Consider the following 15,919-nt stretch of genomic DNA (forward strand, 5'->3'; position numbering starts at 1 on the left):
CAAGCAAACCAGCTCCAGCATAAGTATGTTAAGGTGTGTGATAAGCACAGGAGCATTAGAGCAAACTGACAGATTTCACAACCGAGTTTGACGTGAATTTCTCACAATGGCACACACCGAGATAAGCGTGGCAGTGATGAAATGTGCGCTGGTGAAAGGAGCATGAGACTTTAACATGAAAATGTCAACAGAACGTATTCTCCACAGACATCAACGCGCAAAAAGCTAAATCCAAAACGATGTGACCTGGTTAGAAGTAGCTCCACGTCAACATCCAGCCAAGAACCCCGGTTTGTTTAGTTACAAACAGTTTACTCAAGCAGCGGCATGGCAACAGGTCTCACAAATAAAAAATACTTTGAAGGTAGTCCAGCCAAAAGTAGCAAAGGTTTGGGTCGGACTGTCATGTTGAAGCAGGCCGTTCCCACAGAAATGATGGAAATACAACAGTCTTAAAGCAGCTCTCGACACTGAACATCTTAGAAGTTGAGTTCTTTTTTGAAAAAGTCTTGTAGCGATTACATCAGTATTACTAAAGTAAAGTAGTATCACTTTTTCAGACTTTACAGCGTAATAAATACCTAATTCTGCAGCTCCCATCAGCTCTACAGAGCTTTCTCATGTCTTTTAGCATTGTTTTTCAAGCTTAACACACAACTTTTTACAATATGAATATCCTTTTCAGTCATATCACACAACTTTTATTACTCAAAAAAGCTCCAGTTAAGCTCTTTTACCCTTACACTGTAAAATCAGACAAGGTACCTTTACTTCTGTGACTTTGTGACATCACACTATGTCATCATGTCACACATTTGCATTGATTTTACACCTAGTGGCCAGTTTGGCATGGAAGATTTGATTTAGCACAACGGCTCTGTTGCTGTGAGCGATGCTGGCTCAGGCGTGTGTAAACTGACCAATCAGAGCAGACTGGAGATTCAGGTGATGAACAAACAGCAATTCAAGCAATTCAAGTACTAGAAATTGGTGGCGCCTATAATATAAATTGTCACCTCATAAGTCACATGATCGCCTGTGGACAGTCTTTTGGTAAAAAGGGACGGCAGTTGATTGGAAACCATCTGCTCTGCGTGGGAATGCCGCTGCAGGCGTCATGACAACATGCACTCGGAGGAAGTTAAGAGCAGAGGCAGCCATGGTGGGAAACTGATCTGGGCAGTGCTGCACAAATCAACACAGCATGATAGCCATGTATCACATTAAAATGTCCTTCAGAGCCCATATGAATCATTTCATGTGTCTGTTGTTGTTCCTACAGGTGAAACGTGATTCTTTTATCAAAAACAGATGGAGTGAAAAGGATCCCTGGTCAGACTTTTAGCTGTCAGTCGTCTCCTCAGTCTGCTCAGACTCCCCCTCCCTCGCTTTCATTGACTTCCCTGTTCCTGGCCACTGGGGGTGACCCTTTAAAAGGTCAGACAAACACAACTCAGCCGAAGGGGACTGGACCTCTGGAGGTTCAGCACCAGTTCCAAAATAAGACAAAAACTACATCCCAGCAAGAAGAAAGAGAGTACAAAATGTTTTCAAACATTTGAAGAGGACCAGTTAGGAGCCAAGGAGCTTTTGCATCACAGGCAATGCAACCTGCATGAAAATGGTACTGACTCGGTAGTGAGAGTGAGAGAAGTACTTGTGTATTTAAGAAGAAGAAGTAAAACACAGTGTAGAAAAACAGTGTTAGTAAAAGTCTTTTAAGTTTAAGTTAAGTAAAAATGTCTAAAAGCATTATGATTCAAATATACCAAAAGTATATTATTATTTTATTGTGATATCTATCTATCTATCTATCTATATATATTTTTTTACAACGTATATGCTATATATATATACACATATATATTGCATATATGTAATAAAAAAAATAGGAATCATGTTGTCTCTGTTCTGTCATTAAAAGAAAACAATTGTGAACTCCCAGGAAAAAGAGTAACTAATGATTGAGTAATTAGTACTTAATGAGTGTGTTGGGTAACTACTTGTGACTAATGATTGATGATTCATTAATCAGAAAGAACTCATGAATAAAGTGGTCAGGATATTGATTCACAGGTTTTAATGAACTCATCATTACCTAATGATTCATTAATATAGTGACTTGCGGTCTGTTCTCCAGTAACTCATCAATATCTACTATATAATCCTTAAATCTGTTATTCAATAATTACTTATTAACGATGAATTTACTATCTAGTTGTTCCTGTTATATTTCTTACTCGCTCCTCAGTAACTACTCACATTTTTGTGTATTTGATTGTAAAGTGTTACCATGAATTCCTGATTTTTGGTTTTCAAACCGAAATTTAATAACCATTAAAGTTCCTTGTCGCATATTTGATCTTTAAATAGCACTGAATTGAAGCTGAGTTGAAGTATAAAGTTGCAGCAAATAGCAAGTACAAGTTAATTAAAGTGCTTAAGTTCATCTCTTTTTGCATTCCACCACTGCGACTGATGAAGTGTGCATCTGAGAAAGGCAGATGCAGATGAGCGCACGTTTACGTGTGTGTGTACGTGTGTTTTCCGACGCGCTGAGTTTGTATGAGCAGTGAGCGAGAGAGAGGAGGACAGAAGCTGGCACTGTCAGACGGCCAAGCGGAGGAGAAAACTGGGATAAGAGGCTCTTCAAAGAGCGGTGAATTGGTTGAAGAAGCCGGTGCCATTCAGCACGTACACCCAAATAAGTGAGGGGAAGGGCAGTGAGTGAGAGGACTGAGAAACAGAGGAGGTGGTGTTGGTGGTGAGGAGGAGGAGGAGGAGGAGGAGGAGGAGGAGGGGGGAGGCGGTCGATGGTACTTGGATGGATGAAGATTCATGTCACTTGCGAGAAAGCTCTACCCGACATCAGAGCAACAAATTGCATTGGATGTCACTCTTAAGATCAAGCTCCACTGGTCGGTGAAACCTGCGTCTCAGTTTCCAGCTGTCTGCTTTGGCAAGCGTCTTCCTCCTCACCTCATCTCACGAGCGGCGGGGGGCTTTAACCAAACCCGTTCCCTTGAAATAGCCTAATTGTGTTCAGTTGACTTCCTTGGATGCAACAGCCCTTACAAGTTAATCACCCAGGAAAGCCTCTTAGTGACAGCTATGCCTTAATTGCATACCAGACTGTGCCCATCAATTTGGATGGCAGCAAATCCACACATTCCATCAGCATGGGAATGAGGCGTTCTGTCGAAAAACTCTCGGTTCTCACTGAGAGAAGTCTTCAAAAGTCAGATTGTGTAATTCAGCGATTTTGATTAAAGGTACCAACTCGAATTCTGCTCCTCCGATCCCACGCTGTTGCTGTTATGGCCCTCTCGCAGGATTTTTTTCTTTCCTGTGTTTAGACTCTTCAGCAGACGCTGTCGACGGGGGCCCTTCAGCCTTCACCAAAACATTAAAGGCAAAACAAACTGACCAGTGTGACAATAAAAGGGAAATGCGGCGGGATGGGGTTGGATTTGTTTTTGTGTGATGTGACCGTGCCCACTCATCTTCGCTCCACTCTCAGCTCTTCTGCTCGCTCCATGCTGCGTTTTAGCAGTTTGTCCCGGGAAGCGGGGGTGAAAACGCTAACCTTTTCCACATAGCAATAACTTCCCACCATGACATCGAACCAACATTGCTTCAGTGTCCCTCAGCGCTCGCTGTGAAAATGTCAGACGAGCTCTTTTCATCTGAGGGAAATCCTATCTGATTTACTCTCCCCCCCTTTTCCTCGGCTGAGGCGCCTGTTTGTACAGGGCCATGTTTCATTTGAATATCAAAGCCTGTGAGGAGGTGGCCAGACACTTTAAATGCCATTTTTTTGGGCTTCACTTAAGGAATGTGACTACTTAAGTGTCCTTGACGAAGGGACCTGATCATTAGGACAATGCTTCCTTTGTGGCGGAGGGGTGACGGTATTCTCTATCTATCTACTCTCAGCTCTGAAGACGAGACAAACGCAGAGGTCCATTTGCATCTCAGTGCGCAGCTCTTTAAGGCTCCACGGTTTCGATTGGCATTTTGACAGATCGTTCACATTTTTGGCTGTGAAACCAAACAACCACGGTGGTGAACATGCTCCTGACGTGCTCTACTTGTATTTACTAAGCCGCCTTCACAATTAACCGGCTGAAGAGACACACAAGAGTCATTCTTAGGTCACACGGCGCTTGGAAAGTTGTTACAAGAGAAACTTAAAGGGGCTCTATGTAACCGTACCTCTCAGTCGTCTATACAAGGCTGCGGATGATTTACTGAAGTTGTTTAATGCTGCTGCACTGTGGATTTTCTTTGCGAAAGACTGGATTTTCTTGCAGGATGTGACTTGATGCACGTTCTCGAGTCCTCTTACATGACCTAATGACCCCCTTTAACGTCTACTGTGCGTCACATTGAAGTTGTTCCTTTACATCCCAATAGCTGGAACCTTCACTTTCTCTGGACGTCAATAACACAGATCTGTTATTAAATGGCCAAATATTTGAAAATAAACAACTATGATGTTGATAAAAATCTGAAGGTGTTATTGGTGCATTCATTTACAGAGAGGAGACGCAGACAGAAATGGTACCAGCTTTCATTTTGTGCCCGACGGTAGAGAAAATTTAACAGTGAAAAGAAAATGTATAATGCTGAACGCAATTAACATTCAATTCATTTAGATATGTTTAAGCAAAAACTCCTCTATTGCCAAACACAAACTGTATTTGTTAAAATGTTCTTCTTCCTTGCCACCAGTTGTCAACCATCGGGATGAATCTATCCTAACCCCTGTGCGTCCTTGTGCACATGCAAAATACAATAAAGAAAACAAAGCCCCATTTATGAAAACAATACTCCATAGCACTGCTTGTGGTCAAATGACCTCGTAGCCGGTTTGAGGTTTGTCATTTGTTGTGATATTTTGACCTCTCTCAGAGGAGGAAAAACCCATAAAAGCACAAGGCCAGCTTAATGTTTTCTATAGTTTTGGTTTGGAAAATTGAGAGTCACACTGAGGACAAAATAACAAGAGAGGCCATATGTTTTATGACGCTATGCTTCAATTTATCATACACATACTAATTTGCACGAGAAAAAAAAGTTAAATAAACGTATTTCTCTGTATCTAAGAAAGGACTTTCCTGTTGTTTTCCATTAGTACAGTCTGCCTCGGCTTTCTTAAGGCCGCCTCGTTGCATACAGATGAAGTCATGAGATAAATCCTGCAACAAAAAAAGAGCAAACAAAAACACGACAACCAGACAATGGCACAGTGTTCCCCTCGATAACACTATCGAACATCTGAACTCTTTATCTTCTCTGAGTCTCTCTTTATCTGGGCACGGAGGATCTACCTGTATCTTCTTTATTCTGCGACAAAAGTTTGGCGTGTTCCTACACTGCTCCTCTAGGTGCCTCTCGTACCTTCATCTGATGAGCGTGGTATCAGCGCAGGCACGAACAGGGACCCTTTGTTGTGAACTCTGAGCATCTAAACAAAAGCAGAACAGGGATTAAAGCTTCTGTAGGATCCAAAGAGAGCCTACATGCTGCAGTTTATCGTATACACTGCAGGATTTATTTTCCCTATGCACTCGCATGTTATGTTTAAACCTCCCTTGTAGACAAATACATTCTTGTTTTTTTACACTGATTTCTCTGAGGGCCCTCTTGTTGATCTGGGTATCACTGTCATCTCTTCTTCGGCTCTCTCCTCCCCCTCGCCTTAGATCCATCTCAACATGCCATTCCTTCCATTCTCCCCTTGCTTTCCCCCCTTGCTGATTAATTCTATTTGATAATGTGCTGCAATTTGTTTTGTATGTATTTGTAATTAATTAGATCTCGATCTTGGCTCATAATATGTTTGTCCTGTGAGGGAAAGCTTTTGATGAAAGGATCATAAAGCCTTTATCTGGTCTTGAGAAGGAATTTCCTCTTGGCCGTGCAGCTATATTTATCAAGCCAGTACATTAAACACAAACAAACATCAGTCACACACGGATATGAGGGCTATTTGCGCTGATTTATTTACTTGTGTAACCTCCTTCTCCCTGGTCTTCGCTCAACATCGATGTAATGACAGGTGTTCACCGGGGGTGTCGCTGTCTTCGTTCTCGCGAGACTACCGCACAGGAAGAGACGAAGACGAAGGTCAGGAATTAAACATGGCAGCCCGCAGTATGTTGAGGTCTGTGTGGACCTCGTTTGCGGGCTTAAAAGTTGGTGCCACATGTCCCATGGTGAAGGTTCAACAGCGGATAATTGTCCCGCAGCTGCCGGCTTTAACCGTTCAGAGCCGAGGGATCCGCCAAGGTGAGACTTCTCCGCAGAAGCTAAGATTTAACCCGGCGATGCTACAAGAGCTAGCATAGCCGGGTTAGCATTTAGCTAGCATTTTAACCCAATAACAACACGTTCGCAGGGTTATTTCATCTTTGAGTCACTAAGACCAGCGCTGAACATGCTCCCACGATGAAAAGTGCTCCGCTTCATCGCAAATGCAACAGCAGAGATGATAAACTAATGTCAACACATAGCTGCTAGCTTTTAACATGAAACCCCGCTTCATGCATTCAGTGTGTAGTGACATAGAAGAGTAAAGAGAGTGTAGCAGGTCCCTGTCTGAAGGTGAATTCAATAAGTGTCATGTTTTCTTTTATTCCTCCTACTCCAAATGTGACGAGGTTGGTCTGTTTATCTAAGTGTTTCTACACTTCTGTGCAGGATGTGATGCCTGATTTTAGAGGATACTGTTGAATGTATGTGACGATTAATAATAAGGGTCGACTGACTGATATGGCTTTTTCAGGACCAACAGCGATATCAAGGAGACTCAAAACCGATATTAGAGACCGATATTCATTTATAGCAAAAAATGTAATCCTTCGTGTTAAAATTTAGAGCAGCCAATGATAGAATATACTCAGGTAATTTACTTGAGTATTTCCTTTTTTCTGCTATTTTATACTTCCTCACCATGACATTTATTTGATAAATGTAACTGCACAGATACAGATTATTTAGTGTCAACAGCCGAAGTCACGTACCTTTTTCTTCTTCTCCAGAATAACTTGTTGTTGTGGTTGTATGGTAGTGAATGGAGAGAGACAAAAAAAGTTTTTGATCGTGTCTGATTTGCAACGTGAATTTTGAATATGATAGTCAGTTTAAAAGATAATCCTTCATTTTGAGAAGTCTGTTTGTCATGAAACTAATGAAATATATAAGACTGTGAAAATGCATAATTATAAAGACTACAGCCAACAGTTGCGTTACTGATGAAAAAATAGAAATATTTATGAATCAAACCTAATATCATTTAATGTCTGTTTTACAGTGGTGGAGAAGAAAGACAATAAAACAACAACGGTATGTAGACCATATGTTTGTTAGTAATGTAGCTTACTAATGTTTTTTGTGGTTCACATCCAGTATTTTCTTTTTAATAAGACAATTGTTTTCTGTTTTTAATGCATTATGACAATGGTCAGAAAACACAATACAACAAGATATTAACTGGATATATTAATAAATCCTGTGAGCAGAATTACATGCTGGGTATACTGTATAAGTGCATATGATTTATTTTCCACACTCCTAATGTCTCCGTCATGCATTATATTATTTTAAGAAAAAAATTAAAAGACCAGACAACATTCCCCCTTTTTTTTGTAACAAAATAGATGCTCTGCACTGTCAGAGTTTGTCTTGAATCCATTTTTAAAATCTTAATAGTAGAGCCTTTTGGGCTGGAGACATTTGACACAACATTGAGATTTTGAATGTTCAGACAGCATCATAGCATCCCTGAGAGCAACACAGGTTTTCACTTTGTTTTCCAATGGAGAGACTCAACACAGGGTAGTAGGAGAGAAGAACTTATGATTCTAAAGGCTTTCTCTTAATGTTTATGTAAATATTAATATCTGACAAGCTTATGATTGTACTAACAGCTGTCATATGAATCGTCTTTCAGATTGAAGGACAAATACTGGACGTTCCAGCAGCACCACAGCCTCCAAACCCCACAGCCAAGTGTCCCATCTACAGGTGGAACCTGCAGCACAAATACAACTACACGGTAAATGTGTCCTCAAGCATGCAGTGACCCAATCATCTGAGACATTATGGAAGGTGTATCAGCTGTTTTCTTTCTCATTGTTTTTTTAACCTCCTGCAGGATGTCTTGTTGCTCAGTCAGTTCATCCGGTCAGATGGAGGGTTGTTGCCCAGGAAGATCACCGGCCTCTGTCTGGAGGAACATCGCAAGATTGCCATCTGTGTGCAGATGGCCCACAGAGCAGGTCAGTGCTGCTGCGGCCTGCTCCTGGTTTTAAATCTCCGCCCAGCCTAATACGGGCTATTAATAATGTTACTATCATTGCAAGATTTCAGCAAATTTCAAAAAGATTCCCATGGGTCCTTAATATCCTTGAAAGTTTGTGAAATTGAGGAAAGGCCAAAATATATATGGGTCATTTGGAGTGCTTGATTTATTCTGTGAAAGAGAATAAAAATTTACGTTCCTCTCATATTTTTTGTTAACATTCGTTACTAGGCTGTATGGACAGCCTACCTTGACAAATGTGTGTGAACCTGAATATGTGGCACCAATAGAACCCAGCAAATTCTCCTGTTGAACCTGATTTACTCCTGAAGGGCTGTTTTTTAAATGAAGTACATAAACATGACTCATGTTTTTCTGTGTTGAAGGTCTGCTGCCTGACCACAAACCCAAACTTCCAGAGGGCCATGTCCCAAAGAGGCCCAAGCCCCAACTAAACCGGTAATGTATTCATGTGTCTGCTTATGTGTGCCTGTCACCATTATGTATCAATCTTTAGCACCTGTCTCTGTGCAACTATTTAATTGAATCGTCCACTTGTACTGTGTGTTGTACAGATACCTGACCCGCTGGTCCATTGACTCGGTGAAACCCATCTATAAAAGTGGACTGAAGTGGAGTAAGAGGCGCATGCCTGTTGGCGACCCGGCACTGAAGGACAATGTGTGCTACAGCGTCAAGCCCCTTTACTTAAAACACTGAAGGACAGAAAGTCTGACGAATCGGTGCAGCAACTGCACCAGAGTGGGTGGGCCCTTTTATATCCAAGTGGTATGACTTCTATCACACTGCCCTGGGAATAGGCCTAAAAGCTTCATCCATCTGTATTTATACTACCTTTTGTTTATAAAACTACGTCACACTGATAATGAATCATGCTCAGCCCCACCCACAACCATCCATTCTGTCTCCAAAAGCCCTTGAAGTGAACTCTGTGGCAAGTTAATGTGAGCATCAGCTGGGTCAATGTTACAGTTTCAAAGTAGGTGGTATGTTGACTGTGTATACTCAAGGCAACACAGATGTGCAAATAAAATGCTCTCAACATGTGTGTGGACGAGGACAAAATGGAACAAAAACAGCATGACTGGACCTCTTCAGTTTATTTGTTTTAAGATAAGACAAACATAAAGTTCAGCAGAATGTTTGCATTTAATACATTTTGAAGTTTAACGTGGTTAAAAGAGAAATGAGAACTTGTAGCGTGAAAGGAGTGTGAGATGTCTCTTTTCAAAGCATGAAGGGAAGGTCTAGATTCTTGGTCCCATCCCCAATGTAGATGTAACCGTGCTGTGGTGTCATTGGCACGTGGTAGGAGGTCAGGCCCAGCCAAAACAGGCTGCGAAGCACGCACACTCTGCCGGCGCATTCACGCTGAAGACTCCATGACCCTACACACAAACAAAGCAGACTTTCTGTAAACAAGTGATATTAAACGCAGGAGTCTGTCACGTCTTGTTCTCTGAGCTGAATTGAAATCAAAGCTGCTTTAATCTTTCTTTTCAAGTCCAAGAACATTATACTGTTCACATGCTAGAAGCAGCCATGGGATACTCCAATAAATCAACCCTTTGTGCTTTTGATATGTACAGTCTAAACCCGTTTCTCAATATGTTAGGGTGCGACCGTGAAGACCTGGGGAATTGAGAACAAGAATTGGATCTGCTACTATGTAAACATGAAGCCCTTCTTTTACAGAAAAGGGAGATTATTGTGGAGAATTACATGGCTGTTGCATCACCTTTCTTGTGATCCAGCTAAAACTGACTCGAACTTTGGTATCCAGTGTACAACATATGGTGTGCTGCTGCAGGAGGAGAAACCTAAAGCTGTAAATCAGGAGTTGCAAACAGTTCGCAGGACTGCTGTGGAAAAGAGGGAAAACCCGACTCAGGGTCTCCGAGGAAAGCACCTGTCTTTTGGCGCAGATACCTCGTACCGCATTTCCCCCAGAGTCCCCTTAATTTTATTATTTTTTTTAAAAGCCCTTTCTCCTTTTCAGCGAACTGGAGTTTGCAAATGCGAGTGTGGCATTGAGACAGCTGTGTAACGTCAGCTGCAGCGATGACACCGTCGACATCCGCATCAACTCGAGGAACACACACAAACGTATACACTTGTGGAAGCCCTCTTAAATCAGACATCTGTTGTTGCATGTTTGGTTACGGGCGCTAAACTGTTTTTCTCCCTTTCAAACACATACACTTGGAAGTCCAGAGCCTCACTTGATCTACAGTCACTGTTGGCTGGAGGACATCCAGCTCAGCAACCAAGTTAACGCGCTAAAACACGACTATTTTCACATTATTCTTTCTCACAATAAGCAAGTGTTTATTGTTCGCCTCCTGGGTTTCATTTTTTCCAACGTGTGTAAGTGTGTTCCCTAGAAATTGTGTCATTCTCCCACCAGATTTGGGAGAAGCAAACATAAGAGACTCTTCCTCATCATTTCATGCTTTCAGCTACTCGCACGCAATCAAGTATTTGACCGACAATAAAAAATTAAGGAAAGAAAACAAACTCAAGAAAGCAAGTCTCCGCAAGTTCATTGTCGTAACATTTTGAATGCCTGTCTACAACACGACAATAAGTAAAAGTCCTGCATTGAAAACCTTACTTAAAAGTATAATATCGGTATTATCAGCCATCAAGACATCTTTTAAGTGTAAGTAAAAGTAGTCATTGGGAATAAAGAGTTCCCTGTCATTGTGTTTAATCTACAGCAATGCATCATATTCTATAATATATATTTGTAGCGCCGCTCTCCATGAGAACCACACACCTCCAAAAAGACAACTTTGTTACGATGCATCCAGCCAGTCCTAGGCATTAAAGTGCGCTTACAGGTCTTGAAAATGAAGAAGAATGCGCAGAAGAAAAGAAAAGTGATATCTCTGGTTGCAATGCTAAACCAGTGGACTGCTTTCAAAAACCTGGTGCATACATTACCAAAAAATGCTACTGACTGAAGGCTATTTATCAGATTACACGCAGTTCTCTCTGTAGCGCCACAAAGTTTTGTGCTACTTTCACATGTGCAGTAAACTCCCCAATACCTGTTAACGCACTTTAATGTCTCAAATTGGTGGAGTTACCCTTTAAGAAGTGGCAGAATTTTCTCAAACCATAAAGGAACACATAACACATGCTTTCGTTTATCAGGGGGAAAAAAGCACATGAAAAAAGATCCCCAAATTTGGAGATAAATGCTTTTTATAGACAGAACGGGTATGAAAACTTGTAATATTACAAAGTAAATAAAGTTGTCAGACAAATGTTGTGGAGTAAAAGTAGAGTAGAGTAAACGTACTTGGTTACTGTCCATCACTGATTAGCAGTACTAATTTCTCGTAAATTAGCTAAAACTGGCTGAACCACTTATGTTATTACTTGCATGTTTTCCAGTAGTAATGTGAGTCACATTTACTCTTCCCATCTTCTGCAGGTTTCTCTTTTGTTTTTCTCTTTCTCAGTTTCATGGGAAAAAGACAGAATTAGATTTTTCTGTAGTTTCCCTCTGGTGGGCCCAGAATTCAAGATCCCAGATATGTCTAATCCAACAGAGACCGCTGCATGTAAAAAAATAAATAAACGTAATGACGGGCAAAGTAAAAGGGGAATTCTTCCAACGTATTCCCAGAAAACCTCTGGTAGGCTGACATCAGAGGTTTTAAGGAATTAATTCAATCATTTCAACGGTAAAATGATTCAGTTGTTCTCACTTGGGAGAAACCCCAGTTGACTTTCAGTCAGCTGCATCAACATAATCGTCTGTGCTAAAATCACACCTCATCAGGCTGTAATGTAGCATGGCAGCCGGGACAGAGCAGTGAGAAAAACACTGACTTTGATTCACTAAAATTGTGAAAGCCTCATAAACACTAGTGCATACTCATAACAACTGTGTGTGAACGGCTCCAGTAGGTTTAACCTTTTTGAACTGGTGTGATTTACTGCATTTATTGCCTCTTAGAGCTCAATGACAGTAAGATAAAAAAGACTGTGAAGTGTTCATTTACTTCAATCAGCCCCTAACCAAAACATAATATTGGCAGTGTAAAGTTTCTGCAATGCATGGTCACATTTTTATTAAACATCTGACAAAATCAGATGTTTTTTTAACCTTGGGAAATTGCCAGTAAAGGACGGATACCTGAGGCAAACCTTTGGGGCAGGATGGGTTCGGTCAATTAACATGGTGGTCACTGCCTGAAATTAGTACGTTTGTAACCATAGATATAAAATGCAAGTATACATTATTTTTTTTATTATATATCTTTGTGCTTATAGCAATGCCTTTCCACAATCATCTACACTGCTTGTCTGTTATCTCTAAACAGGCAACTGTAACAGCTGAGTCACAGAGTAATGCAAACTCAGTGCTTCAGCTTACATTAACTGCGTTGGGCTTGAGTCGGATTCAGATGTTAAAAAAAAAAAGGGAACACCTATCAAGTTCAGGTAGCTCTTGGTTACTACTCCGTTAGACTCTTTTGGGGTTTGGACAGAAAAATCGTCATGTTTCTGGCGACTAAAGCAGGATTTTAAAGCCAAAACATGATCTTTTCCAAACCCTTGTAACTTGTCACAACATTTCATTTTAAATGTAACTTAAAGAAATGTTAGTTCCAACTTAAAGACATTAAAGTTATCTGTGGTTTGTAGAAAAGTACATTGTGAACATTTACACTGGTGATTGGGTTGCTTCAATAGTCGCAACAAATCTTGTAAAATATGAAATTTGTTTATACGTGATGAAACAACTGGATGACACAAGACAACTCTGTGGTTTTACCTTTAGGAATGTCGTCACTCAATAAATCCAGGAAGTCAATGGCTGGGTTCAAGTCGCCCTTTTCCAGGATGGATCTCTTCTTCAGATTTTTTGGTTTGCTGAAGTGAAGGTAGTTGTCAAGCTTCATTGCCTCTGAGTCAGACAGCCCTGAGGAGCAACACACATAACTGCCACGTAATTCAAACTGTATCACAGCAATGATGGAGCAAATACACAGGAGGATGATGTCAAAATATACTGGGAACACGCATATTGAGGAGTGTTGTGAAATATTGCCCAAAATCTTTATTATGGTATCGTTCCAATTCAAATAAATATTAAATCTGATGCTTTATTAAACACGTCAGGGTCACTCACACTTATGTTAATACTGCACAGTGACACACAGGCCCACACACCATGTCCCAGACTTATATATATTTACCACCAAAGCTGCGGTTGATCTGGACGAGTCCATGTGGACTCTTGATGAACGCGCCACGTGGTACCACAGACACTTCCTCATCGATCTGCTGTATCATCACTGCCAGCCTGCTCTCCTCTCTGACTTTGGTCTGAAACCAAGTACAGTCCATCACCGAGCTGGAATTGCATGTCTCGCATTGGTTTCACCCAGGAAAAATACATCAGTGAAGTTTTTTTTTTTTTTTTTTTTTTGCACTAAATCTTCATGAATAAAAACTCTTGTTTGCTGCAGAAAATGCTGACCTCAGATTGTGAGTCTTACTATATCTGTTGGCACAAGAAGGACACTGTCTGCAGTTTTGTTTTCTTTTTCACTGTTAATTTTGGTCCCACATCCATCCTTTAGTTATTGTTTAACTGCATAATGCTCTGCTATAATATTTGTCTTTAGATAACAGTAGATGGATGATTTGTATTTTCAAACAACCCACAGGATAATTTGATGTGATGTAGCGCTGCTGAACACTATAATAACATTTGAATTGGAAGCAGTTTGTCTTGAGTCTCATGAACTGACAGGTCGATATTTCCGCTCTGCTAACTTACAGCTACAGAGAGTCGATCATACTTACCACCACCCTCTCCTCATCACTCTCTCCTTCCCTGCGGATCTCAACATGCTCGTACGCATGCGAGGGATCTCCTATGAATCGACCCTTTGCAGCTATGGACACTTCCTGGATCATTGAGTCTGTCGTGGTGGGGAGCAGGAACCAGTCCATGCAGTTGAGGCTAGAGATAACGCAGACAGGAAGTAGTCTAAGGCCATTGATTCCTAGTTAAAGGTCCCTCAAGAATCACAACTTACCTGTAGAGGTCCTTTTTGTCCTGCATCTCATCTTCTCCCCTCCCCTGAGCGATGAAATAATCATCCTTTAATCCCAGTATCTTCCCCCAAAACAGGACTCGATTGAATTTGTAGTTCTTCTGCAGGATGACCAGAGATGTCTGCAGAGCGACTCTCTGTTCAACACTTAGAGTCTGTCCACTTCCGGCAACGAGCTCCCAAGAATAATATAAAGTTTTAAAGTCCATTGTTTTATGTAATAAACTTCTTTAACGGTTACTTTAGCTGCTGTTTTGAACTACTTGCTAGCTAACGTTGCGGCATGACAACAAACGTGGTTGCTATGCACTGTTGTCATAGCAACGCAGTTCAATTCAGGAAGCTTTATTGACACGGACAAAAAAAACATGTGCCACTTTACAGCAGAATCATTTTACACAACACTTACTGCAATTACTTTCTTTTGTATTCTGTAAGTAACGAGTTGCGTGGTGCCGCCGGGAAATATCGGTCACAACAGAGACAAAACAAGCTGGTTTTCGTCTCGTTCCGGGTGTGTTTGCTCGAACTGTTTATACAGACCAGACCACGCGCGACTCTGCTCTGACGTCATGCCCCAGCTTTTCAAGTGTGCGTCTGCAGAAGAGTCTCACAGGGCATAAATATTAATAAACTATAAAGGCACAGGGATGGGAAAAGACACATCAGAATGCTGTTAAATAATGATATATAATATATATAATACCCTTCAAATTAATGCGACGGAATAATATGCAAAATAACCCACTGCTGCTACAAAATGTATCGAGATAAATTACATGCAATAAGTATTTTCGAAACACAGAAATTTGAATGTTTTAACACAAGGGAATTCTGATTTTGTACAATATGGCAGAGCATTCAGATTTTTTTTTTTTAAATGTACACAAGGCTCTGGTAAAAGTTTAAACCCTACAGAAAGTTAATGATACAGCATTTTAACAACACGAACAAAAGAATGAAATGTTTTATTATTTCTTTGTAAATACACAGGAAACTTACAGAAACTTGCTCTCTGTCCAATTGGAAAATATGACAGGCATGCAATGTATATAATATATTTAATTATTATTTGTACCACAGTCACTTACACACATCTTGAGTACCTTACCATATATATATAGTATAGACTGAATGAGGTTCAGACATACTGTTTATACTGTACAGTTTCAGAGAAAGTGAAGCAAAGAAACATATATTTTCCTGAGCTGTCCCTATACATACGGTACATGCATCTCAGGCTATTTCATGTTGCTAGTGGAATAATCCTGTTATTTTCCACTTCCTTACAGCCACAAAGTCTGGCACGTTTTTGTCTGGCAGTTTTCAGCCCACGTCTCTGGAAGACAGAGTTGGTTAAGCCCTTCGCACAGCTGGCAGGATGCACGCTTGGATCCCTCCAGCGTGACTGCTATAGGAGATCATTTTAGGGTGCATTTGCTCCGTCCACACAGTTGTTGTTTTTGTTTCTCCGCATATTAGGGAATAAAAACAGCATGAGAGAGCA

The 15,919-nt window shown here is 40.8% G+C and overlaps 2 protein-coding genes across 2 annotated transcripts; one reads left to right on the forward strand and one right to left on the reverse strand.

Moving 5' to 3' along the window:
• The first annotated feature begins 6,088 nt into the window (after nucleotides 1-6,088).
• On the forward strand, nucleotides 6,089-9,399 carry mrps18a (mitochondrial ribosomal protein S18A). Its single transcript, XM_030406101.1, has 6 exons — nucleotides 6,089-6,294; nucleotides 7,319-7,350; nucleotides 7,958-8,062; nucleotides 8,162-8,285; nucleotides 8,695-8,767; nucleotides 8,884-9,399. Exons 1-6 carry the CDS (start codon nucleotides 6,147-6,149, stop codon nucleotides 9,026-9,028), a joined length of 627 nt encoding a protein of 208 aa, XP_030261961.1. The 5' UTR covers nucleotides 6,089-6,146; the 3' UTR covers nucleotides 9,029-9,399.
• Nucleotides 9,400-9,412: 13 nt separating this feature from the next.
• rsph9 (radial spoke head component 9) lies at nucleotides 9,413-14,887 on the reverse strand. Its single transcript, XM_030406100.1, has 5 exons — nucleotides 14,395-14,887; nucleotides 14,159-14,318; nucleotides 13,546-13,675; nucleotides 13,122-13,268; nucleotides 9,413-9,717 (listed from the first exon to the last, which is right to left on the reverse strand). The coding sequence occupies exons 1-5, from the start codon at nucleotides 14,619-14,621 to the stop codon at nucleotides 9,557-9,559; spliced, it is 825 nt and encodes a 274-aa protein (XP_030261960.1). The 5' UTR covers nucleotides 14,622-14,887; the 3' UTR covers nucleotides 9,413-9,556.
• Between the last annotated feature and the right edge of the window lie 1,032 nt (nucleotides 14,888-15,919).

This window comes from Sparus aurata, chromosome 22 (genome assembly GCF_900880675.1).
Source record: "Sparus aurata chromosome 22, fSpaAur1.1, whole genome shotgun sequence".
NCBI lineage: Eukaryota > Metazoa > Chordata > Actinopteri > Spariformes > Sparidae > Sparus > Sparus aurata.